The sequence below is a fragment of the Vicugna pacos genome, chromosome 13 (assembly GCF_048564905.1).
Source record: "Vicugna pacos chromosome 13, VicPac4, whole genome shotgun sequence".
NCBI lineage: Eukaryota > Metazoa > Chordata > Mammalia > Artiodactyla > Camelidae > Vicugna > Vicugna pacos.
The window spans coordinates 33,755,429-33,781,436 of record NC_132999.1 but is presented as its reverse complement, the minus strand read 5'-3'; the positions used below and the strand labels follow the sequence as shown (position 1 = coordinate 33,781,436).

Here is a 26,008-nt window from a genome sequence, read left to right as displayed (position 1 = left end):
GGCTTGGAATTAAGCCTCTCAGACTGGACTGGGTGGAAGCTACAGGTGTACAGGCAGAACCTTGAGTAGCAGGAACTGCAAAAGGAGTCTTTCTATCTGCCTTCTCATCCCCCTCTCCCCCATTCCAGCCACCAAGATCCTGCCAAGGCCAAGCAAATGGACAAGGGCTGGGTGGGGGTTGTCTACTGGAGGGTCAGGCTTGTGGGTGGTCTGGGGAGTCCTGCTATGGTTTCTCAGAACAGACATCCTCAGGGGTCCTCCAGCTCAGTCCTCACTCAGGCAGGAATCACTAACACCCAGCCCCTGCTCACAAATTTGCAGGGACGGGGAGCTCTTTACCTTGCAGGGCAGCCTGCTTCAGGTCTGACTTTGGGAAGTTCTTCCTCATTTGGGCTGAAACCTGCCTCTTTCTCATCAGTCCTGGCCTGGGGGTTGAGGGTGGGGCATGCAGAACACATCTATTCGCTGCTCTAGGACATCCAACCAAAATGGACCGTGTGGTACCTCGTATACTCACTGTGCCCTTTCCCGCCATCCGTCCTTCTAGGGAAAGTCTTTTCACTCTGCAGAATCCACCCACATGCACCCTCTCCAGAGAGCCTTGCCTGATCACTCTGGGCCGGGAGTCTGGGGAAGCCCTCTCTCTCTTGACCCCTCTGGGCCATCAGGTACAGTCCTTATCCACACCCAGATGGAACCCGCTGAGCAGGACTTAGCATGACAGAGCCGGGCTCAGAGCTGGTTTGGAACCAAGACTGCACTTGTCAAACAGAACGGGAGGAGCAGCGCGAGGGACAGGCTCTGCCTGGGTCCTTGGGAGCCCAGTTTCTGTCTGGCCTCACTGTGTGGCCTTAGGTAAGCCCTTTTCTGGGCCTCTGTTTCCTGTGTAGAGGTTAGAAGGGGGTCTAGAGTCTACACAGGCTCCTGCCTTCGTTTCTGAATGGCCTGCTGAGTTTTCCCTTCTGTGTGATTCACTCTCTGGTTTCCTCAGTTGTTCTATCCAGGATCTCTTCTCATGCTGGACTACATGCCCAGCTGTGGGCACAGATGGACCTTCGAGGTGCTTGTGTAGCCAAGGCCCAGCAGCTGCAAGGAAGTGGGGTGAAGGGGTCTCCAGGGATGGTGCCCAAGGATGAGTGAGCACCCTCTGGCCATTCAGGGGCTCTCCTTTTTCCTTTAGAGGTGAGGCTGGGCCTGAGGCCTCGGCTGCAGCCCGGGCCCCTGTCTCTTCCTGAGAACAAGGCCCTGTCTTGGCACGCGCTTCAGCTCCCTCCTCTCGGTCTTGAGTACTAACTAGTGTCTAGACTTTAGGGACCACCCCTGAGTCTTTGTGAGGTAGATGGGAGGGGCCTCAGTCAACTAATGTCTATTGAGCACCATCTATGTGCTAGACACAGGCCAGGAGCTGGAGATGCAGTGCTGAATGAGACAGTCTCTGCTCCCAGGGCACTCAGTGCTAGTGGGGAGACAGATCATAAATTGATAGGCACCGAAACAAATATGTGTGGGGTGCTGATTAAAGGTTAGGAAGAAACTGAAATAAGGAGTGGGGTCAGGGTGCAGTAGAGGAGACAAATGGAATGAGCAGAATGAGAATGAGGCCAGAGAGGACCCGACAGATCAGATCCACAGCCAGGTGGACGGCTGGTGAGGAAAGAGGTTAGTGCAGGCCTGGAGGCAGGATTCAAGGCTCTTAGGGTGACGGGGTAGGGAGGGGAGGTGGTGGTCTATTAAACTGATGACTCCAGGCCCTAATCCTATGCCAGGACTAGGCGGGTTGTGGTGGGGGAGGGGAGCACCCCCGCTGGGGTGTAATTTCACGCTGAAGGGCCTGATGGGGCGTCCCAGGGACTGATCCTTTCTGGATCAGAAAACTCACTTCCCTTTGTCGCATGCAGGGCGATTAACGCCTTAACCCTTTGTCGGCTGGCCCAGGGCCAGCTCCGCCCCACCACACCTCCAGCCCCTTGGGACTTAGCCCTGAGCCCTTCACCTCCAGCCCCAGCCCGCCAGCTCCCAGACCTGGTCATGTCTACAGGGAGGGAGAAGCTGTAACTGAGGAAAACCAAGGGATGAATTCCAAAGCAGCTTGTCCATGGCCTTGTTTCCTTGCATGCAGCTCCCCAGGCCTTGTGCCCCTAGAGAAGTGAGCTCCCCACCCCTATCTGCAGGTTCTCTCATAGCTCAACTCAAGTCCAGGCTCCTTCAGGAAGCCTGGGGTCAAGTCCACCCACCACCCCCACCTTCCCACATGTGAAGGGCCTGGTTCACAGTCTCCCAGGGGCCCTCACCTACTGGCAATTCAATAAGCAATACAACCATAACCTGCTAGTCTCACTGACCTCTCGTTGAGGAGTGAACACTGGCTCCGCAGCAGGCCAGGTCCCCCGACTCTCACAATCCATTGCCTCAGTGACACCCTAGAGCTACCCCTGGCCATTTTGTCCAACAGCAGCACCGTCTGTCTGGACAGGTCCCCAGAGTCAACCCCGGCCTCTCTTGGCCCCATACCCCCTCTCTCCCGGTCTCTGTTCAAAGACCCACCAGGAAGTTGTCTCACCTTCTTTGGCCCCTCCCCTCGCTCCTCCCACCTAACTTCACCGCTTCCCGGAGCTTCTCCCCTCCGGAGCTCCCCTGAGGTGGGGCGGTGGGGCGGTGGGGCAGGGACTGGGGCTGGGCCTCCCCTAAGCTCCCCTGATCTCTAAAACCCCAGTCCCATTAAAAGGAAGCCCCTAAATGTTATTTACACTTCGGAGTCTTAAAAACCATTAACAAAAGCCACTTAATTCAATTATCTTCCCGGCTGGCTCTGTTCTCAGCGCTGAGCGAGGGCCTCCCCTGGCCGCCCCCTCCTCCTGCCCCCTCCCACTGTCATTGTGTCGGGCTAATGAGGTAAACTGAAGCGAGCCCTGTCCCCCCTGACAGGTTTATGAGAATTTAATAAAGCGTGGCCGGGACCAAATGAGTTGCTTCAGCCTCGGAGAGCTCATTGTCTTCGGCGTCAGCGTTTTTTGACTCGAGCCGCCCCCTCCCCCGCCCGGGCTCCCGCCGGGCTCGGCCCCCACCCCCGCCCCAGTGCCATCCAAGGTGAGCCCGGCAGAGGGCCTGGCAGAGGCCGGCTTGGCCCCGCAGGGGCAAGACCCTGGGGCCAGCCCCGACCTGGGCAGTGTGCCCTCGGGAGGGGCCGCGTGGTCCCGTGCAGACCTCCCTCCCCTCGCGTACACCAGACCCCCGGAATGCACCGGGACCTCTGGGACTCCTACTCAACGCCTCCAAGCTCTTGTCTCACCCGCCGCTGCCTACCTGAGGCTGAGGCCTGGCCAGTGCCACCTTGGCCATGACCCTTTTTCTTGCCTATTTGTCATGACCGGCCAGAGTCAAGGGCTTCTTTTCCTGCCAGGGCACAGGGTAGTGACACGGGGCCCTCAGTCCTGGCCTAGTCACCTTCTCCCCAGATTTTCCCTGAAGGATAATGGGGTGAAGCACAGCAGAAGGGACTTATTCATGTTTCCACAGGGTCAGGAGTGCAGATGGAAGAGGCACCGAGGCTGCAGGCTCCCAGACGCACAGGCAGGCGGGAACGCCCCACCTGGAGCTCCAGGGATATCTGGGGAAGGCCCAGCTGTCCTTCCTCAGTTGTGTTCCGGACAGCCTAGAGCCAGTCTTTCTCTGTCGAGCCTCTCAGGGATGCAACGTCCAGGAGGAGTTCCTGGACCATTCAGAGATCCAGAAGTTACTTCCTTCTGGAGCTGAAGCCTGGCCTGAGAACCTCATCTGGAAGGTCCTTAAGTCAATGGGGTGTTTGGGAGCAAGTCTCAGGGATCAAGGCTCAGCCTGTGACCATGACTAATGCTCAGTCTCAGTCCAGGGTCAGCGTTTAATGTAGGGATCAGGGTCAGAGTTCAGGTGAGACCAGATTCAGGGCTCTGGGACCAGGGTCAGGCTCAGCCTGTTATTAGAATCAGGGCACAGTGCATGGATCAGGGTCAGGGCTCAGTCTGTGATGAGAATAAGGGCTTAATGTTTGTCCATGATCAAGGCTTAGTCTGTGCCCAGGTCAGAGTTCCAGCCAGAACTCAGTCTAAGATCAAGATCTGGGTTCAGCTTATGGACCAGGCAGGATCAAGGCTCAGAATGTGGTCAGGATCAAGCTCGGTCAGGACTCAGTATGGACAGGGGTGAGGGCTCAGTTTGTGACCAGAACCAGGACTTACCTGTGACCTTGATAAAGGCTAAGTCTGTGTCCAGCATCAGGCTTCCTTCTGTGATAAGCTCAGGTTCCCGGGTTGGGTCACTTGGTAAATTTAGGTGACTTTAACACTCACCCCCTCTATGTACACTCAATCCCCACTTCCCCTTCCTCAGGCCCTGGACCCTCAGAAGAGGAAAAGGCAAAGTTGTGCAGTCTGTGGTCTGAGTCGCCTCTGTCCCCTGTCATGTGCCCAGGGTGCCCTCTGGTGGTACTCCCTAGCAATGCCGATTTCCTTAGTCAGCCTATGTATCTGGCCACTTTCTACTCTGGGGAGCCTGGCCATCAAGCGAATCCATCAATGCCCATCTACCCTACCTTCTCACACATTAGAAAACAGGAATTGGCCAGGGAAACACCCACACACATAAGGAACTTTTTTCCCTTCCAGAATCAGACATCTTGATAATTCCTACTGTGGGAGACCTGGAATATTAGCTGTGTGATAAAATTCACACCTTTTACTCATTCAGTCATTCAGTAGCTATTTATTGGGCACCTACCTTGTGCCAGGTAGGCACTGAGAGCATAGCACTGAATAATCTGGAAGTCCTGACCTCTTGAATCTCCTGTTCCACTCACTTCTCCCTGATCCCCACCTCCAAGTCCACCGACCTCTTCAGAACGGCACTGGCATCAGCAGAAGGTTGGGCAAGATTCAGAACCAGGTAACTCTGGGTCCCTTCTCTCTCCTAGATTCAGAGGTTAGACTATTCTGGGTCCTGGTTCTCTGTCTTCATCTCTCCTCATACGCCTCACTTGGACTCATGGCTTAACCGCCACCCATAGGTCAGTGGCTTCTAAATCCGCCTCCCCAGTGCCCTCCCTCCAGAACTCAGGGCTGCAGCTCCAGTGCTGACAGGACAGCTCCACCGGGTGAACAGACCTTTCATCTGACCACAGCCCTTGCTTTTCCTCCACCACACGCCCAGCTGCTCAAACCAACATTCTAGAACTTCCTCCCACATTCCTCTCTTTCATTCCCTTAAACTCCCCCAACAGGGAGTCCTCAAAAATGGGTGTAGAATCTGTCCAGCTCACAGCCACCACTCCAGTTCCAGCCCTAAGTGCTTCTCACTGCCATGACCCCTTAACCCCACCCCTCTTTTCCCTCATGTCCCTCAACAATATTTTTCACACTGTAGGCAGAGCGAGCTGTACAATCATAAATCAGATCGTGTCACTTCCCTGCTTAAAACCCTCCAGTGGCTCCAATCTCATGAAGAATAAAATTCCAACTCCTCGCCCTGGCTTACCAAGCTTTACGTGAGCTGAGCAATACACCCCCTCCCCGCCCTCTCCCACTTCATTTCCCACCCCTGTCTCTATAGCCCTTCTTTCTTGGCCTGACACACGAAGGCCAAGTTCATTCTCACTTAGGACTTTTGCACTGGCTGTTTCATGAGTTTGAGATGTTCTTGCTCTAGACCTTTGTGTGACTGACTCTTGTCAGTTAGAGTTCAGCTTAAATGTCACCTCTCAGAGAAAACCTCCTCAGCCATCTGAGTCCCTCTGTCGCACCTGCCTATTGTGATTTTCTGCATAGCACTATCCACTAGCTAATACTTTTTGTCCTGTTTGCTTACCTATTTAATTCTTTAATTCTCCCCAAAGTAGAACGTAAGTTCCCCCAGAGCTTGTTTGCTATTGTATTCCCAGGGCTGGGTACGTAGGAGGGCTCAGTACTTACTTGTTGAATTAGTTAAAAAAAAAAAAAAGGTCCTAGGTGGCTGGCCTCCTTTCTTCCAGTGGGAAGAGAAGGAAGGGATCTGAGTTCCCGGCCCCATAGTGGGCTCCCTTGGCCAGATCATCGGTGGTTCCCTCTGGGAGGCAGGGCTCACTGTGTCACCCCTGAGCTCCCCCAGGCCCTACCCAGCACCCTTCCTTTTCAAAGGACTGTCTGTGTGTCCTCCACTGCAGCCCCTGGACTTCTGAGGACAGACCCTGGTGCCTCAGTTCTGAGTCTCAGGGCCAGGAGTGAGAGAAGGAGGGTTTAGCCTTCATCCCAAGACCCCTCAGCCGTGTCTCCATGGGACTGCTGGTTCCCACTCAGATTCCTCAAGGTCAGGGAGCTTGCAGCCTCTGTGCCGTCAGAATCGTGTCCTTACCTTCCACAGAAACCTGTCTCCCTGAAGCCCCAGATCTGCACTTAGGGCCTGGAATCTGCTTGGATGGGGTCTGCAGAGGTGTGGGGATAGGCAACCCTCCAGCCCCTTGTGTGTGGAGAGTGGGGCTGCTCTGGGGCCTTGCTGCCTTCTCAGTGGACAGACTGCCCTAGAGGCACCTGAAGGACTGTGCGGGAGTCCTCTGTGTGCAGGCCTGGAGGTATATGGGGCTGATTGGAAAGTGGGCCCTGGGGTATAGAAATATCTCCTGGTGTGCCCGGGGAGAGGGAGGGGACACATGGGACAAATGATGACCATCAGCTGGGGGTGGCAATGGGAAGGAAACTCCAAGGAGCTATGCCCAACACACCCCCTCCACTGCCACACTGCTCCCATTCCCTTCACTCACACCTTCCATCTGTGGCTCATGGCCTTGAACTCTCACATGCTCACTCGTCCTCCTTGGCAGCCAGGCTCCCTGACAGGATCTGGAAGTCTTCCTGTAGAAGATGGTGCAATTTCAGGCCTCTGCCAGCAGGTGGAAGAGGAGTTAGGGCTGGGCCTGGCATTATAGGACTAGAACCTGGGGTGCCTCTTCCTAAGACGCTGGTGGGAGAAGGGTGGTCCGGACCACACCCCAAGGCGGCATCAACAGTGGCCCCTCTCACCTTCTGCTCTACAAAGGCAGCAGGTGGCGTCTGAGGCTGCAGACCAGTGAACCAGAAGAGACGGGCCTGGAGCCTGGGGAGGTGGTGTACACACACACACACACACACACACACACACACACACACACGCAGGTGGGGCTGTGGAAGTGCTCTGAGAAGTGATTGTCAGCTCCTAGGGCTAGATGCTTCAAAGGTTAGGGCCATTGACCTATGCTAATTAATAGAGATGACCTGCTAAGTACCCACAGAGAGAGAGGTCAGTGGGAGGAGAGACAGCAGGAGAGGCAGAGGCTGAAAGGGGGTCAGAGCAAGGGAGGTAGAGCCCCAGCACTGGTGGGAAGTGTCCGGGCTGGGGCAGAAGAGCAGCAGAGCCCAGCCTGAAAAGAGGAAGGGAGGCTGCTGAAGCCAAGGGCTGGTGGGCAGGGAGTCATAGCCAGCCAGGGGTGGTGGGCCAGTGTGTTTCACCATCATTGGGCACTGCCTACCTGTGTCCCTGCAGTGAGAGGAGGGGCTGGCCCCAGGTTGCAGTGTCTTCCCCCTAGCCCCCTTGTTTCTTCTTGCAAGACAGCCCCCATTCCTCTATCACACACCCTTGCCCACCTGGACAGAAGACAGGTTGAGCCCAGACTCTGCAAGCCCAGCCAGGCCAGAAGAAAAGTGTAGGCTTTGCAAGAACTGGGAAAGCCCTTCTCCCCTCACCATTCCTGCCGGGTGACCCAGCCCTCAACCACCAACACACACACACACACACACTCTCCCACACGCATGTGTGATGGCAGTGTCACCCAAAATACTCCTACACTCCCCATCTTATACACGAAGCGAAGCAATCTCACCCACATTCACACTAGTGTATTCATCCAGCCCCCCATCTGACACCCTGTTCCCACAGGCGTTCAGAAGCACCCACTGTCTCAGACAGTCTTTTGTTCACAGTCACACACTTCTCTGTCCTACTGTATTCCCAGGGCTGGGTACATAGGAGGGCTCAGTACTTACTTGTTGAATTAATTAGTTTAAAAAAAAAAAAGGTCCTTGGCAGCTGGTGCTGGGATGATGAAGCACTGGCCCATGGGCTGGGAGGACCCCAGAATCCAGGGTGTCTGGCCAGAGGCCCCATAGTCAGTCCCTCCCTCCTCCTGCACTGAAGGATGGCAGACAGCTTGACTCCAAAGTTGCTTTACTGAGGTGCGAGGCACAGTGGGAATGCACAGGGAAGTTCACACAGGAGACCTTCAGGGCCAGAGGAGCCTGCTCACCACTCCTTCATGTGGGGGCCCAGCTCAGCTCCCCCTGCTCTAGTCAGGCAGAAAGGGCAGAGTGTGCTCAACCCAGCTCTGCCTTAGGGACGATCCAGGCTCAAATCAGATCCCCCCCATTAATCCTGAAAGGTCATGTTGGGGTTGAGACAAGGAGGTTGGGAGGGGTAGAAGGGGAGCTGGCAGACTTTCACAGCAGGCAGTGGCAGGAGACAGCCTAGAATGACGTTCTTCACCTCCCTCTCTTCCTCCTCCTTGGGGGCACCGGCCTTGCTGAGAGTTAGCCCTCTCAGTTGCTCTGCTCACAGTGCCAAATGCCATGGGTGGTGGTGGTGGTCCGGAGGGACGGTCCAGGAGCTCAGTCTCATTAAGTCTGGGGAGTGAGGTAAACTAGGGTCCAGCAGACCCCACGTAAAGAGTCAAGGCACTAGTCCCTCCTTTAGAGGGCGTGCCTGGACACCCTCACCACATCCCCACCCCCGACCCCTGGAAGTTCCAGAGATGGGACAGACGAGGCCTCCTGTGCCCAGCACCGGACTCGTATGAAAAAGTTCTTTTTCTTGTCTTTTTATACTCTTCCCTCTCTTGTTCTTCTTAAATGGACTGATGGGAGGGAACCGGAACAGGTAAGACGGGGCGGCCGGGAACCCGGTCCGCTAGGGGGCGACGCGCTCCCGGGGCAGGTCGAGCCGGACCCCGTCGGTGCGTGGCGCGTAGACGGCCGCAGGCGCGGGGGCGTCCAGAGCAAAGGGGCCGGGGCCTGGACTGGAGCGGCCGGAGGACGCGGCCGAGGCGGCGGGGCTGAGCTGCACGGCCGTGGTGTCCTGCGCGGTGCGCTCGCTGCTCTCCATCTCCAGCGCCACCCGCCCGGCGCCGCCCCGGCCGGGACCCGCGGCCGCCGCCGAGCGCGAACGGGGCGCGGGGCCGCGGCGGCTACACGCGCAGCAGGCGGCGAAGAAGCCGAGCGCCAGCACCAGCAGCGCCGGCCCCACGAAGAGCGGCGCGTTGTGCCCGGGCAGGAAGGAGGCGAAGGCGCCCACCAGCGTCACATTCACGCCCGCCAACAGCACGCACAGGCCGCAGGCGCACAACAGCGCCTGAGCTGGAGGGCCGGGCAGCCGGGCCTGAGCGCGGACCGCCGGCGCCCGTGCCGGGGGGCCCTGGCTCTTCTCCGGGGTCGGCATCGGCCTGGGGTCGCCCCGCACTCATCAAGCTCCCTCCTGCTGCCGCCCGGACCAGTCCACACGTTACAGTCGTCCTGTGGGTACAGAGAGAGAGGGAGACGTCAGCAGGCCATCTGGGCTTCCAGCCCCACAGTAGTCCTGTGGCTATGTTCAGTGCCTGGGAGTGCAGAGGTCAGAGGTCAGAGGTCACGTCATCTTGGCCAGCCCCTGTCTCGGCCTCTGGGATCTTGCCATCCTCCCCTCCCTCCCTACTTTCTCTTGTCCTCCCGACACACACAGGCCTTCCATCTCCTCTCCTCCAGGAAGTCTTCTTGGGCTAACTGAGTAAATAGCTGTAAAGAGCTCAGCACGGTGCCTAGGTGCTCATTATGTGATAATCATTATCAGTAGTCCTAATGAGAGGGCAGGTGGAAGCTCTTAGGATTTAGACAGCTTCCTCCCCTGAGTGGTAGAGGCCCTAAAAATCATCTGGTCTATCCCCAGCTTGTCCAGAAGAAGAAACTGAAGCTCAGAGAGATCTAGTAATTTACCCAACATCTGGGACCAGGACCTCATGACCTGCTGCCTCGCCTGAGCATCCCTACTCTGGGCTCTGGTAAGCATAGCAATGATGTTAACTTTCCCGAATGTCAGATGAGGCCCTGGGGTGAGTGAGGAGCTCCTGAGGTTTTAGATGGCCAGCGAGAAGGGACAGAGAGGCGGAGGGAGCCCTGATGGAGGGGATGGACTCTGGCCCTTCATCTCACTTCACAGCAGACTCTTGAAAGCTGATATTGGACAAGGATGGCGGAGGCCCTGGTGGCCGGAGGGTCCAAGGCTCTCCTTTCTTTTCACTTATAGAAAAGACTGTCTTTGGATTTCAGCAGTTTTACAATGATGTGCCAAGGTGAGATTTTCTTTGTATTTCTCTTTCTTGGTGCTTCTACAATCTGTGGCTTGATTTCCACCCCTGGTTTTGGAACATTTTCAGCCATTATTTTTTCCCCCATTCTCTTTCTCTTCTCCTTTTGGGACCCAAACTGCATATGTGTTCAACTATTTGACATCATCCCACATGTCTCTTACACTCTGTTCTGTATTTTCTAGCCTTTTTCTCCCCTCTCTCTGGTTCAGTCTGGTTATTTTTCTACTAATCTGTCATCCAAGTCACTAATCTCTTCACCTGTGTCTTCGCTGCTGTAAAACCCATCTATTTAGTTTTTAATTTCAGTTATAACTTTTCAGTTCTAGAATTGCCAATTGATTCTTTTTCATAGATTCCAGTTTTTTACTGAAAAACTCCCTTTATGTTTTTTTCTTGAACACATTAAACCGTTTTAACCCCATGTTTGAAAACTCCAACATCTGGATCTCTTGTTTCTATTGTCTGTTTTATTGCTCTTGGTTTTGGGTCATTTAGTCTTATCTCCTGGAATGCCAGATAATTTTTTATTAAATGCCCAACATTGTAGAGATAGCACGAGGCTCTGAATGATGTTATCTTCCTTCAGAGAAAATTTATTTTTGCTTCTGACAGGCAGCTAAAGAAGAGACAGGCTGCCTTAAACCATTCTGGGACTGCACTGACTGGGAGCTGTATTTCAGGTTTCCTGAGTCTAGTCTGTATCTGGTTAACCAGTACTACCAGAGGATAGCCCTGTGGGCTCCCCAACTAAAAGCTAGAGGTGTTCAACAGGGCCTGTCCCCCTTTTAAGCCCTGAATTGCTATTTTGACTTCCCTGGCCACTAACCCCTACAAACTGGAAAATGCCTTAAGGGAAAAAGTGAAATCATATGTTATTTCTCTTCTTTCCAAGATCTTGGCCCATTGAATTCTTACTGCCTTGGTAGCTCTCCAGTGCCTTTAAACAGATTTCTTAAATGCTTAATCCAGCCTTTTTAGTTATCCTCAATGAGTGAGTTGGTCTGATACAAGCTATTCTATCTTAGCTGGAAACAAGTCTAGATGAGAATCTGAAATTAGCACTTTCAGGCTGCTAAATTCTGTTATGCTGAGCACTTTGCAATACCATCTAATTTAATTTTCACAATAGGAGATTATGTATTACTGTTATATCCCCATTTTATAGATGAGGATATTGAGGCACAGAAAAACTTCAAGTCTCCCAAGACCATTGAGTGGCAGTTGTGGTGCCAGGATTTGAAACCTCGTGTGCTGACCCCAAAGCCTGAGCTCTCAACCCAGTACAGTTTAGGTTTGCTAAGTGCTTGGTGAATGACTGAAGCCCAGGGCACAGACTGTTCTCCAAGGCCCTGTAGGTAAGCTCCTGTAATTAGCACTTACACTGCTCAAATATCAACAGCAGAGGACAGGGTGTGTTTTGTGTCTCTTAAGGAAGGTAAACTCACTTTGCTCCTTCCTTGGCTTGGCACACTCAGTTCAACTAAAGCAAATACCTGTCCAGGGGTAAGTTTCCAAGGGCCTAATTGCCATCAAATGATTTTTATCTGCTTCTGGGAGGCAGAGCTGACTCTGGAAGACAGACTACTCCCGGAGTCTCCACCCCAGGCAGGGAATAGGCTAAGGGCAGATGCCTTATTTCTGAAGTTATCTCCACCCTAGTTAATTGGGATGAGGGGCGTGCAGAGGTGAGGTGTTGAGGTCATTCAGCTGTTGCAATTCAGTCTGTACCACCAGTTCCATCTGAGGACTGTGGCCCCCTAGCTGGGGCTGTTGGGTGCCGTTTCGTTGTGGGTACTTTGGCTTGCTCCGCTGTGGGTGCCATTGGTGCTGTCCACTAAATCTTTTTGCTACTCCCCTCTTCCGAACACAGGTTATGATTGCACTTGCTAGCCAATTTGTCATTAGGTGGGGCTGTGTGACTACTTTTGACTACCAGTGAGTTGTGACATTTGTCACTTCCAGGATGGAGTATTTAATTTTGGAAGCAGGACCCTCTGAGATTGCTATCCCAGATTTTTCAGACACTTTCTACTTTATCCAAGCCTGATCCTCAACCCCATTGCCTAAGCAGGAGGGAAGGTCTTTGCTCTGAATCTTGTGTTTTAGGATTTGCACTTTCTCTTCAGTGAGCACTCCATGAGCCTTAGAGGTCACCTCGTTCAGTTCCTTCATCTCCAGATGGGGAAAACTGAGGCTTGGAGTGAGGAAGGTCATGGAGGGAGTCTGCGGCCAAGCCTAACCAGAACCAGGCCTTTCCCCACACAGCCAGGGCTCTGACCACTGCCATTCAGCTGCCCATGACCCTGGTCAAGCAGCCAGTCTCTCCCCTGCCCTGCCTCGGTCAGGGGATCTTGTGGTCTCTATTTGGGAGTCTAGGCCACAAGCAGTTTGGGGCAGAGATGGCCACTAGGGGCTGGGCCTTAGATGACCAGGGTACTTGATGTTGGTCTGGCTGGGCAACTTGGAACGGCAGGGGCCCCTCTCTGGGCCTCAGTTGTCTGAATGTAAAGGGAATGGTTTAACCAGGTTAGCATCTCCGAATCTGTCATCCTGCTGCCCGTGGTTTGTAAAGGTGGACATGGAAACCGATTTCAGAAATTACTGCCAATATATCAAAAGATCTCAAAAAGTGGCACATTTATCTATAGTATGGCTGTTCTTGGCTGTGGGCTGGAATTAAGTTATTACCCCCACCCTGCCCTGCTGCTTGGTGTGTGTGTGTGTGTTCTGGTTTGGGCGGAGGGGCACTCACTTTCCCTGCACTGACACATTTAATCTTTACTATGACCCCGTGAGCTGTTGCAGTCCAGTTCACAGTGAGCAAACAGTCTTGGAGAGATGAAGATGGTGCCCTGGTTTACGTAGTTATAACAGGTAAAGCTGGGATTTGAACTAGTTCTGTTGGATTGAAAAGCTGTGTTATTTCTGCTACACCAGAATTTCTGCTTACTGGAAGGTATAGAGATGTTTGATTATTTAAAAAATTAGTAATTGATTATTACTATCCAGCTAATCATCAATACGCTTGGGGTCTAAGGAGGGTGGCCCTCAGTAGGTAGAGACAGAGCTCCTAGAGAGGGGATTTCTGTCTGAAGCCCCTTCGGTTCAGCCTGCCCTAGCCCAGTCCCTGGATCTGGGATGTCTGTGTTTTTCAAGAGCAGTTGCTTGACCAGGGACTGCTGCCAGGCCACCTGGCCCCAGGTTCTTGTTCCAAGGGCCCAACAGCCTCTGGGTGAGGGGCTGGGGCTTCGCTTCAAACATCAGGCACTGATTCCGTGTCCTCCATGTGAGACTGAGTGCCTCATTTGCTCAGTCTGAGCTCTTTACCCCACTGTGAACCCCTCTGTTGAACCTCAGCCCTTCTATTCCCCTTCAGTCCCTGAAAGTCAGCCCCCTCTCCTGGCCTCCCCCTCCCCCAGCTAAACCCCCATCCTCAGGGAACCTCCCACATCACCATTACTCATTGCTGGCTTATTCACTACCCTGGAAGCTCTCTACCAACTGAATGCTGCCTCCTGGGAGCCCCAAAGAGCTGCTAATACCCCATACCTAGCCAATCCCACAAATCCTCCCCACCCCCACACGGGCTCACACGGATTCCCTAGGCTGGTAACAAGAGAATGAAAAGAATGCAGTCTGGAGCTGTGGCTTCCCAGCTCCTGCATCTGACACCTGGGCCTCATGACCCTCATCCCTGAGTGCATGTGCACAACACATCACCTATGTGCACTCAGTGACCAGACATACCCAGAAACACAAACACAGATGCATTACATGCGGAGAGTTGTAGATACAGGCTGACATGCAGCTAGGCAGCCGGACACTCTCTCAGTTGCCTGCCTATCTGTTGGAAAGAAGCTGCTGCTCCGCGGAGGTACCTCTGGAGACTTCTCTTTGCCTGGGAGTGTGGAGGTGGACTGCAGACTGGCTGCAGCAGAACAGCCCTTCCCGCCCTCCTCCTTCCAAGGATTTGGGATGGGCTGTTTCTCCTCCAGTCCAAGTCCCCTGAGAGACTTCAGCATCCTCTGCACAACTGCCCCACCCCGTGCGCTCCTAGCTCCTCGGCTCCTCACCTCCAGTGCCCAATTCCTCCATTCCACACCAGATACTCTCTTCCTCGTCACCCCAAGAACCTCATCACCCTTGTCATCACCCTGAACCATTCCACCTTTGAGAAACCCAGACATTCTACTCTTGACTAAATCCCATTGCTACCACTAGAGAAACACTTGTACAGCACCTGCTTTGTGCCAAACACTGTCCTAAGCTCTTTATGTTATAACCTCATTTAAGGGGGGAGGGTATAGCTCAGTGGTAGCGTGCATGCTTAGCATGCACGGGGTCCTGAGTTCAGTCCCTAGTACCTCCATTTAAAAAATGAATAAACCTAATTACCCCCCCCCCAAAAAAACAAGCAAAAAAACCCCCCCAAAACTTAAGCCCTATAACCCTATAGGTAGATACTATTGCCATCTCTAATTTTTGGATGGGGACGGGGGGCTCAGAGAGGTTGAATCACTTGCCCAAGGTCATGGACATTGATGATAACAGGTGGTAGAGCTAGGATTCAAAACTGGGCTGTGTGTCTTCTCAATCTGTGCCGTCACTACAGCTCCACAGTGCCTCTCTCTGTAACTGTTCTCTGATCTAACGCAATCCTGGAACTTTATGTTTTCTCCATGAACCTCTTGCCTTTGCTTCTTACCGCCTCCACCTGGGAACCCGCACTGCCTTACTTCACTTACCCTCTTGCAACTTGTCCCTTTATTCTTCTGCCAAAGCTCCCAGCAATTCCTCAGCCTTGCATTAGTCCAGCTTTCTGCCTCCTCCATGTTTGTGCCCAAACCGCTAAGCCTCGTAGGTGAAAAGAAAATCACCAGCTGGGCAGCACGGGCCATCTGTGCATCCCTGTCTCTGGTGTGACTCGGTCGCTCAGTGCTCCAGAGCCACCTCCCCCTTCCTAGTCGGTGCTCATCACCCCCATCACTGTGCCTGCACCTCTTCCTGGGGGCACTCAAGCCTCTCCTTACAACAAAACAAACCCTCATCTCCCTCACACCTGCGTCCATTTAACCTCCCCACTTCTTGAGAGCGCTATCTACACTCCCTACTTTACCTCCTCTTCAAAGGTCAATCCACTCCCATCCGGATTCTGCACCACACTGCAAATCTGCTCCTCTGCTCGCTCCAAGGCCACCAGCCTTGCTAAATTCCTCCTTGCTAAATTCCATGAAGACCATCCAGTCCTTAGTGAACCTGACCTCTCCACAACTTTGGCCCCACTGAACCCTCCACCGGGAAACATTCTCTTCCTCTTAGAAACAGGCTCCTTAAACTTCATCTTCTCCCACAGAGCCCAGACTTCCAGCCAGACACCGGGGCTCCATCCTTGCTCCTCCTCCTCCCTCAGGCTTTCCTCCCCACATTTCCAGTCACCAGGCCCTGCAGATTCTTCCCTCCTGCTGTCTCTAGAACCCACCCCCTCTTCTCTAGTCTCACTGCTACCCCAGTCCACTCCCCTCCTCCAGCTCTCCCTACTGAAACCTCTCCTGAGCTCTCCAGTTTGCTAGAGTGGAGCTGAACTCACCAGGTGTGGTCGGGTGACCGTGCTGCTCCTGTTACCTTTACCTTCACCTGACTACTTCTGGCTCAACCGTCAGAGCGCAGCTGGCATGTCACTTCCTTCAGGAAGCCTTCCTTTTCCCTCGGTGATTGCTAACTCCTGTGTCCAGGTCTGCATTCCCCCACTGGTCTACCCTGAGGACCAGGACCACCCTGCTTGTTGCCTGAGTCTCCCCAGGTGCCCAGGGAATATTGGCTAAACCAATGGTTCAGGTCAGAGGGGCCGCCGACGGGTCTCTGGCCTTCCTGCCTGCATCTGCCTCTTGGTTTTGAAGTCGCTCTGTGCCCACTTCTCTCTGATTCCCTCCTTACCTTGGGCCTTGGGATGGTGTGATGGGCAGCTGGTGGGGACTGGAGGTGGAGTCTAGGGCAGATTCTTACTGAGTTAAAGAAAGGGGAGGGATCAGAGTAGAGCAGAGGGGCCCAAGGCAGCCTCTCCATGCTCCATGCTGTGTGTCCCCTCTCTGTGGTTCTCATCTCTTTTTAGAGAAATATGCTGAAGGCTACAGGTCCCGGACCTGTTGTCTGGGCACTACTCCGTTCCTCTGGGGTTTAGGGCTGGATGGAGTATCTCCTCCCATCTTAAAGCTACCCTTCCCATTCTCTCCCCTCTGGTTTCATCCCCTTGCCCTCCTCCAGCCTCCTCCTCTCGTGTAGCTTGCGCTTGCCTGAGCTTGCGCTTGCCTGAGCCGGTCCAGCGGACACTTCTCTGCCCGTCCTGCCCCAGTGGGGGCAGGATCCCTCGAGACCCTGGCAGCCGGCGGGGCTGGGTGGGGAGGCGGGGCGGCCGCTGGTCCCCCTCACTCACCCAGGTGGTGGCTTGGAGATCCCAGGCTTGGCGGGTGGGCGGGGGCGCGGGGGTGCAAGGGAGCAGCCCCCAGGAGGGGACTGCAGCTAGCTGCGCCGGTTCGGGGCACCACTCCCAGCGTCGTCGTTGCGGCCCCTCGGCTCCTCTTTGACCCCAGGAGGGGAGGCGTTTCCAAATCTCTTCTCTCCGGTTCTGGCTCCGCACCGCCCTTCTCCCCTCCGCGCCTCTAGATTTCGCGCTTTTCAAGCACCTGGCAATGAACTCCCAGCCGCCCACACGCTCTCCAGGCGGGACTTCGTGAGTCCAGGATGGATACATTGCCACTCGCTCTTGAGTTGGGGCGGGGGGTGCGGGGTGTAGGTCGCACTGGCTCTGCCTTAAGTCTCTAGTGGATTCCCCACCCTGGGGGGAGGGGCAGAGCTATGGGGGCAGGAAAAATTTTCCAGGGACTGGGCTTGTTTCCAGCACCCTTTCTCCAATCACCCTTCACCAATCCTGTACCTTCGAAAGAGGTGTGGCCACGAGCCCCTTATACAGCTCCTGGTGGGATTTGGTGGGACTTGCAAGGGTTTATTTGCGGGTGGAATGTGGGGAGGGAGCGCTGGACGTGTGGCTCACCTCCAGGCTGGACTGTGGTGGAGAGGAGCGGGTGGGAGTCTGAGGTGCTGACTTTCCAGGACCTGAAGGAGTTCAGCTGGAGGAGCATCTCCTCCAACCTCCTTCTTCATTCATTCACTTGACCATTCATAAACCTGCCCAGATGTGAACCATGTGCCAGGCAACCTTCATCCTGACAGTGGCCCTGGGAGAGACCACTCATCCTCCACCTACAGATGAAGAAACTGAGGCTCAAGGCTCCACAGTCTCTTGCCCAGCCCCCGGAGGGAAGAACCAGGATGTGTCTTATCCCCAGACTCCAGTTCCAGCCTGGTCAGCCTGCCAGGTTGGCCCAGTGGGGATATGACTTTCAGGGGGCTGCCTGAACCAAGCACTCCCCACCTTTGGAGTGTTCTCAGCACCCAGCCTGAGGCTGGCCAGGCACACTGCAGTTGAGGTCAGAACAGGGCTGTTGTACAGAACTGAACAGACTGCTGAAGGAGCTGGTCCAATGACCTGTCTTGTCCCATGTTATTGTTGATGGTGATGTTGAGGGAAAGGAGAAGGGGCAGGGAGCAGGCAGGAGGGAGGTGGAGAGGAGGGAAATGCAAGGAGGGGGAATCTGGCTTTCCCAGGGCTGGAGGAAACAAAGACTCCCCAACCCATCGGCATTTGTCAAGCTGAGTCCTTTCATGGAGGTCTGTCCCACTGTGGTCAGGGAGTTGGTCCCTGTGGCCTGTGTGGAGGGTGGCAGAGGGTAGAGCCTTGGATAGGGAGAGAGATGAGGCCTGGATGCAAGGTCTGGCTCCACAACCTCTCACTGCAAGACTCAATGAGTCCTTTGAGCTGAGGCAGAGCCTCAGCTTTCCTACTGTACGATGGGATGGTCTCTCCCACTTTTGGTTTGGTTTTCCAATATCCAGTGAGTACCTTCTGTGTGCCTAGCCCTCTGGCCCTCTTCTTGCGAGGAGGAAACAGACAGAAGCCACTCAAGAGTGATGTCATTTGTGATGGAGGGAAGCCCTGGGGCTATGGGAACACAGTGAAGTCAGGGGAGGCTTCCAAGAAGAGGTCTCATCCGCACTGACCTTTGAAGAATGAGACTCTTCTTAGTTTGTCTTCTGCTCACCGAACCAGGACAGAGGGCACATGGAGTAGATGTTGCCGTAGAGGTCAAGCAGCTCTGCTTCACCGAGGGCTCAGGTGTATGAGGAGCAGGGTAGAGGGGGGAGCATTGTTTCCTGCACAGCCACACACACTCCACCTGCCTCCACAGCTGCTTGCTGCCTTGCTCCAAACCCTGTACGTATGTGGGACCTTGAAGGGGCTTTCCAGGGAAAGCCTAGGGAATTGTTTTTTCATTAAATTTAAGCCATTAACATTTATTGAGCACTTATTGTGTGCCCTGATGGTAACTGGAAAAGGGTGATATACAGTAGGTTTAAACAGGATCAATAATTGTTTTGGGAAAAAGAAGACTTCAATATGCTTGGAGAGTGTTGAGAGAGGCTGGTGGAAGAAGACGAGGAGGGTGTTGTGGGTAAAAGGGCCTTTAAAGGTGGGGGTTTTGATAGAGAGGAGCGGGGAGGGGGCATCCAGGAGAGCACAAGCCAAGGCTTGGAGGCTGGAACGTGTTTAGTTTGTTCAGGAGCAGTGAGGGGGTGGGGAGAAGAAGCCTGGAGATTTTTGTCTGGAGTCAGATCCTGAAAAGCCTTGAAGAGTGGAGTCAAGCCCCGAGCCTCAGTGCAGGGCTCAGCTCGGAGCCACCTCCTCCTGGAAGCCTTCAGACCTGAGTCTCATCTGGGCTCCTGTCGTGGCAGTGACCATTTTGTTTGTCTCGGTTCTGCCCCTGTCTGATTTGCTCTTGTTCATGGCCTGTCCGTGAGAAGTTGCCTGGAGCTTTCGATGTTCAGAAAAGGATCTGGCCCAGACCCTCTGTCCAGCCAGTGAGCTCCTGAGGTCCAGGGCCAGGCCTTGAGGGCTGAGGGGCTCAGACCCTGTGTGTGGTTTCTGTGGGCCTGTGGTTCACTTCCCTGGTGAAGCTGGAGCAAGGTACTGAAGTATCACTGGGCCCCAAATTCCAGAGAGTCCAGTCAGTTGATTAAAAAGGGAAGGAAATTGAGCTGCAGTCCAGAGAGGAAATCCAGGTCAAGAGCCTAAAACCAGAAACATCTTATTCCAGGCCCTACCCCGCCACATGGAATATGTTACCAATGGCCTTGGTGAATGCAGGTCTGGCATCTCCGGGCCTGGTTCATCTCTGGTTTGGACCCAGGAGGGCTCTGAGATTGGAGTGGCGGGTGGGAAGAGAGGCCAGGGCAGGGGGCAGCCCCTCAGCCCCATCTCAGCCCTCGCCAGCCCCCCGGCTCCCTGGTTTCAACTTCTCCAGGGTTCGGCTCACGGTGGACAGGCTGCTGCGGGCTCCTGGGGGAGAGACCAGGACAGGGCTGCCTGAGTAGACAGATCCTGGGTAAGAGCCAGTCAGAGGGACCCGGGGGCAGAGCGGGATAGAATGGGAAAGAGCGTCTCGGGGGGCAGTTCCAGCCCAGTTGAAAGAGGCATGGCTGGTCAGAATGGCCCTTCAAGAGGACAGCAGCGTAGTGTGGGGTTAGAGGCAGGGCTCGGGCTGAAGGCCTGGATTCTGGCCCCACTATTTCCTAGCTGTGTTACTTAATCTTCTTGTGCCTCAGTTGTCCCATATATAAAGTGGGGCTAATTATAGTCCCTGCCTCACAGGGTTGTTCTGAGAATGGAACAAACTAACATATATAAAGTGCTTGGAACAGTGTCTGGAATAATGGGACCTTTTGCTGAGTATCAGGCATCCTACCTCTGGCACAGACACTGGGGACTTGGGATCATCTTTGAGAAACTCTTGCTCTGGAATTTTCTAGCATGTGGGATGGAGGAGGAGGGAGATGCCCAATTTCAGGCACCAGCTCTGAGAGGTGGACTCCACAGTGGGAGAGGAGAGTGAGGAAAGAACTCAGTGTAGGACCGAGGGCAGGGGCAGTGCTGTGCGCTGTCCCAGTGTCTGTGCCGGGCCCAGCAGAGGGATCCTGTGGACAGGAGGAACAGCTCATCTGGGAGCACAAAGGGCTTTGACTAAGCTCATGGAAGAACTACCCAGCTCTGCTGCCTCCCTGTGATTGGGGGAGTCCCTTCTGCATATCCCCCAAGGCTGTTCCTGGGTCCCACAGAGCTGCTCACCCAGAAGGAAGATGGAAGATGGACCTGGGAATGTCTGGAACTTACCCTCTTTATTGCTGTTGGTGCTGGATATTCCCTCCCCATGGTCTGGTCCTGGCTGAGGATGGATTCTCAGGCTCCCTGTAGGATGAGACCACCCCAAGGTCCCTGGTTACCAAGTCATTCTCAAATCAAGTCCAGCTTTGGGAAGGGAAGTCCTTCCTGTTGTCTAATCTCCATCCCTGCTGCTGTCTTTGCTCCAGTGCACTCCTTTAAGTCTCCCGTATGATCTGGGCTGATTTGAGGAGGGAGGGATGAAGGAGAAGATGGCAGATTTTTCAAGGAAGTGGGGGTCTTGGGGAGAACTAGGGATATGTAGCCCCACAGGATTGATGGAAATAGGAGCATCGATGTGGGGAGCTGAGATGAGGTGGGAGTTATACAAGGGTTCTAAGGTCTTAGGGGAAGTAGAGGGTCTTTATGGGGGTTCAGGGATGAAGTTGGGTTATCTGGAGATCTTGGAACCTTTGAGGGAGATGGGGAATCTGTCAGGGGAGATGGGAGTTCAGGTGCTCTGAGCTGGTTCGGGCACTTTTGTGGCAGGCTGGAATATGCTGTACTGTAGTCATGGCAATGCCTGGACCACACACACACACACACACACACACACACACACACACACAGCAACTCTAGCACACAGCCAGGACCAGTCACAGACGTGGGCTGGGCAGCACTGCACAGTGGGCCTCAGACTTAAACACAGTGTCTCACACAGTCCTTGGCAGAGGGATGTGCTGGGGGCTGGAGAGAGGACTCACCTATTGTAGGTAGGATGTGGTCCAGGTTGAACCGAGCCTTCAGGAAGGGGTAGGCCAAGATGAGGAGCCCTGAGAAGAGAAACCCAGAGGGGTTCTGTGATGGGGAGGGGGCCTGTTTAGTTTCAGCTGCGTGAGCCTGGGTGTGCACAGGAGGAGCATGAGTGGGCAGGGTTGGGGCTGTGGGTGTGTGCATGGGGCAGTTCCCTCACACCCAGCCCCAGGAGGGGACGGGAGCAGTGCCTTTGGGGAAGGGGCCATAGGCTGTGAAGGCCCAGGTTCCTGGCTCCACCCTGCCTGGGTGATGAGCAGGTTGACTTTCTTCCTTCTCAGCTGGCTGGAAACGGGCCCACTGACACCCTCAACCGACTCTCCATTGCCCCACCATCCCCTAGGGCCCCCAGGTCAGGTCTAGGGGGCTCCTTAGCATGTTCCTTTTCACCTAGAAGAGCAGGTCCTGCCCTGCTTACTCCCAAGGGTCTGTGGCCCTTGGCCTCAGTTCACAGGTAGATGCCCAGAGCCCACCAGCCTTGTGCTTCTGGTTCTGCCTGTGGCCCGGGGTGGTGGAGTGGGGTGAGGGATGGTACCCAGCACCACTGTGGGGATATCAGTGGGACTGGCCCTGAAAGACAGATGGACAGATGCCTAGACAGACAGATCTGCTGCTGAGACATGCAGGGAAAGAAAAGGAAACCCCTTGTCTGAGCTGGATCCTGTCTTGGTTCAAGGAGGGCCCCACAGGGAACTCTGTCCTCCTCTACCTGCCTCCCCATCAATTTGGCCCCAACAGGCTTATGAGTCTCATCACTAACCCAAGAGCCCAGGGCTTGGGACTGGAGAGGCAGAGCTGGAGTAGCCCAAGAGGAGTGGTTGCCATCTCCCTCCTCCACATCCCCTCACCCCTGCAGTCAGTGCGGGATTCTCACTACAAGCTGTCTCTTGCTTGCTGTACCCCAATGGCTGCCTTGCTCACATCTCCAGCTTCCATCCCCTCAATCAATTACTGTTGACCCAGCTCTTCCCTCTTTTTCTCATTCACCAGACCATGGCCCTGACTCCCTCTCCAAGCCCAGCAGCTGCTCACCCAGACTGGCGGCGCCAATAAAGATACCACCCATGGCAGCTGCAGCTTTGGACACGGAGACACCAATGATGATGCTGCCGGCCACCAGGCTGAGGGCCACACAGGCCAGCTGCAGGCAGCGGAAGTCTCTGCTGCTGATGGGTATGTCCATGCAGGTCTCCCCAGGCACTGACTCCAGCCAGCGGAGCCTGTCTCCAGAAAAGCCCTGAAGGTCTCTGTCCTCTTGGATGTCTCCTTGTTGGAGCTCCACCTGTGGCGAGGGAGTTTCTGGGCAGTAAGATCCCAGGCTGGTAACCCTGGGATTTATCTGCAACCCTATCCCAGAGCTGTCTTAGGGGCCCCCTGCCCTACCTTGACCTAGGATCCCTGCCAAGTCACCGCAGCTTACTCTTCCTCCCCTAAAGGCCCCCGAAGCTGGGAGCCACCCTTGGGACTCCTGCCTGGCCACATCCTGCCTTGGCTGCCAGAGTTCTGGAGCGCTGGGCCTGCCCTCCTGGGGTCCTCCCCTGCCAGCCTCCTCTCAGCCTGAGCTCCCCTGCCCGGGACATCTTGCCCCAGCTCCCTGGAGCCTGCTCTGCTGCCACTGAGCCTTAGCCTATTAAAGTTTAAAGCAATGGGGGAGGTTGGTCCAGAGGACACAGCTTCCTTAGAGATGTAGGCAGCGGGAGGTGCTGAGTTATTCATGAGGTTGCAATGTGAGCTGCTGCCTGGGTCCCAGAGGCCCACTAGGGCCGTCAGCCCAGGTTCCACTGTTGGTCCTGCAGTGGGGTGGGCAGGATGAACTGGTGGCTTCACATGGGGTTTGGCAGCCAGAGGTGTGAGGAGCCTCCCTGGCCATGTGCTCAGGACCCACTCTGCTGTTCCTTCAGTCGGAGGTGCACCTGGGACCTCTGCCTGAGGACATGGAGGCAGAGGCATGGACGGAGACTTGGACGAGGCTCAAGAGACAGGAAGAGCGACTGGGACAGGAGGAGGTGGGGGGAGGTGTCCTTCCAAGTCCCCTCTCTAACCTGCCTCTCTCTCCCCCTCTCCCTGTCCCATCAACCTCTGGGTTCCCAGGCAGGACCGAGGGGTCCTAGTTTGAGGATGATCTCAGGTGATCCTCTTCTTCTCAGGTAGGCTTGGTGCCCACCCCCCTTTTAGCTGCCAGTGCACTGAGAGGTGAGCCCTTCTCGCAACCCTGGGATCCCTGGCGGGAGGCTAACAGGGAAGAGCAGTGGTGGGGGTGGGCAGGGGTAGGAGAAAACACTTGCAGGTAGGGGGCTAGGGTTGGGAAGAGGAATTGGCAGGGCCTGGGTGTCAGCAGTTGGGTCCAGGAGGCTGGGACATAGCTGGCACCTCCTGACCTCTGGGCTGAGCTCTGCCCAGCCTATGTGACCTACTTACAGGCTCCACCAACTCAAGGCCGGGCAGTGGTAACCCAGCCCAGCCCAGCGCAGCCCCATCCTGCACCACAGTCCCAGCCCCTGTCACTCGTTGCCTTCTCTGCCTTGTATGGGTCAGCACAGTTCCCAGCACTCCATCACCAGCTCCACTGGCCTCTCCGCGGATCTCCTGCCTCTCCCTCTACGTCTGCTGTCCGACACAGCCAGGCCCGAGGCCTTCTGACTCCACCTGCCCCCATGGCTGACCCTGTGCCTGCCCCCCTCTTCTAGTCCGCAGCCCTTCTGTGGTGTGTGCGCCTGGCCCCGGCCATCTGTTGAGCCCTCATCCTGCAGGACCCTGGTCGGGCAGCTCTAACTCTGTGGAGCAGTTCCTAATGGCACCTGAGCGGCCATGTCTCCACACCAAAGTGCTGCTGCCTGTCCCTGTTCTGTCTCCCCTGGAGATGAGCTGCTCAGTCAGGTTCAGGGAGTGAGTTCCACACAAGACAGAGCTCAGGGAGGGCCTGCATGACCACCTCAGGCTGGCAAAGAGGAGGGCTGTAGGCACCACGGGACCTCTGTCTCTCATGAGAGGCTTTCCTTGGGTGGGGCCAGGGGCCTGGGAAGGCCAGGGTCACCTAACTGAACTTCAGCTGGAGGTAGGCACTGCCAGGAAGCTGGAGTGAGGCCTGGGTGGGGACAGGTGTGAACTCAAAGGTGTGGAGAGAGGAGGGGTGACTGCAGAGCACCGATGGGCCCCCTAAGAGGAAGGCCCTGAGGTGGGCATCCCCAGCCACGGCCACCACTGCCAGCATCCCCTGTGCCTTTCCGAAGGATGAGGTCTGATTATTCCTCTAATTAGGCATCAAATGACAGTCTGTCTCACTGTCACACATAATTGATCCCCCACTGACTAGTTTTAGAAGGAGCCATCATAATAATTGTCCATGAAAATGTGTTCCTGAGACGGCAAGCTTTGGGAATTGGAACACCCTCCTCAGTGCCCCTGGCCCCCAGTAAGTGTCCGTGTCCTCTGGCTGGGCAGGTCCTGTGCCTGCTCCTCTCCTGCTGTAAGGCTGGGGGCACTCCCACCCCATCAGCAAGACGGAGGCTCTCGGCCACGTCTCTGAGGTGAGAACCTCGCACTGTGGGCCTCACTTCGCTCACCTGGTGAATTGGGATGGGGATGACTGGGGCTGGAGTCAGGGGTGCCTGTGCATCATGAGTTTCAGATTCCAGAACACTCTGCCCTCTAAAAATTGGAGACAAATTCTAAATTAGAGTTTTTCTTTGACGTTGTAAATCCCTCAGGGCACAAAGGCACAGCAGAAAATGTGGAGGAGAGACACATTAAGCTATGATCAGTTACAAATTCATAGAAACACAGAACTTCCCAGCTCCTTTCCAGAACAGATGGGGAAACCGAGCATGGGAGGTGGGATGACTGCCCCAGAGCCCTGAATGGAACCCAGCGTCCAGAGTCCCTGCTCAGCTGGGAAGTACTCTAGCAGTCTTACTTGAAGTGGGAGGAACTGGCAACCCCATCATCAGGGGGAGACACTGTGTTCTGAAGAATCAGTTAAGGCCTGTGTCTTTCCTTCATGACAGGAGTGTCACTAAAGGCTACTGGAAACTTGTGACGCCTGCTCCTCTGTTGATTACGGAGACTTGCCAATTCTTTCCTCAATATCAGTCATGTCAGCTCTGAAAAAGAAAGTGCAGGCTTGTCCTTGGATGATGCACCAGCTCTAACAGGTAAATGAGATGGGAGCCCAGGGCTCTAGAGCTCGACCACCCCACCTTTCCCTACCCCACAAGCATCAGAGCCTTCCTCGCTGAAGCCTGGGACCTCCAGGTCCCTAGACCCAGTGTGGCTGGGCCACGGGTCACCACTGAATTCTGTCACAAAATCTCTGTCTCATTGTGGGGGCCAGGGCTGGAGGGTGCCTGCCTATGTTCTTTCCTTCCTGGAAGCACCAAGTCCAAGGGTGGCATGGTGCGGGAGGAAGAGTGGGCGAAAGGCCTCAGCTTGGTTTAGTTCTGTTTATTTTCCTTGAGGGGTGAGGACCCTGGAAAAGAGCGTGATTAATTCACTGATCCCCTGAGGGATGGGCAGCTTTCCCAGACTGTTTGGAAGCTGAAGTCGGGGAAGTGGCTTCC

The 26,008-nt window shown here is 55.0% G+C and overlaps 2 protein-coding genes and 1 long non-coding RNA gene across 3 annotated transcripts; 1 reads left to right on the top strand and 2 right to left on the bottom strand.

Annotated features, from left to right (window-relative positions):
• Positions 1 to 1,383: 1,383 nt before the first annotated feature.
• Positions 1,384 to 23,056, top strand: LOC140700657 (uncharacterized). Its single transcript, XR_012079132.1, has 4 exons — positions 1,384 to 1,659; positions 3,517 to 4,917; positions 9,949 to 10,060; positions 22,443 to 23,056. It is a non-coding gene; the product is annotated as an uncharacterized lncRNA (long non-coding RNA).
• TMEM275 (transmembrane protein 275) lies at positions 8,186 to 17,035 on the bottom strand. The gene is made up of 2 exons (XM_072974511.1): positions 16,800 to 17,035; positions 8,186 to 9,539 (listed from the first exon to the last, which is right to left on the bottom strand). Exon 2 carries the CDS (start codon positions 9,463 to 9,465, stop codon positions 8,938 to 8,940), a length of 528 nt encoding a protein of 175 aa, XP_072830612.1. The 5' UTR covers positions 9,466 to 9,539; positions 16,800 to 17,035; the 3' UTR covers positions 8,186 to 8,937.
• On the bottom strand, positions 19,706 to 25,172 carry KNCN (kinocilin). Its single transcript, XM_072974512.1, has 5 exons — positions 25,016 to 25,172; positions 22,485 to 22,734; positions 21,404 to 21,472; positions 20,652 to 20,726; positions 19,706 to 19,820 (listed from the first exon to the last, which is right to left on the bottom strand). Exons 2-5 carry the CDS (start codon positions 22,633 to 22,635, stop codon positions 19,741 to 19,743), a joined length of 375 nt encoding a protein of 124 aa, XP_072830613.1. The 5' UTR covers positions 22,636 to 22,734; positions 25,016 to 25,172; the 3' UTR covers positions 19,706 to 19,740.
• Between the last annotated feature and the right edge of the window lie 836 nt (positions 25,173 to 26,008).

Excerpts from the sequence above, each read along its gene's own strand:
- TMEM275 (XM_072974511.1), bottom strand. The coding sequence starts at position 9,465 with ATGCCGACCCCGGAGAAGAGCCAGGGCCCCCCGGCACGGGCGCCGGCG.
- KNCN (XM_072974512.1), bottom strand. The coding sequence starts at position 22,635 with ATGGACATACCCATCAGCAGCAGAGACTTCCGCTGCCTGCAGCTGGCC. Across the intron at positions 20,727-21,403 it reads CCACATCCTACCTACAATAG|GGAGCCTGAGAATCCATCCT; the intron begins GTGAGTCCTCTC and ends CTCATCCTACAG. Across the intron at positions 19,821-20,651 it reads CACCAACAGCAATAAAGAGG|GAGCCCGCAGCAGCCTGTCC; the intron begins GTAAGTTCCAGA and ends TCTCTCCCCCAG.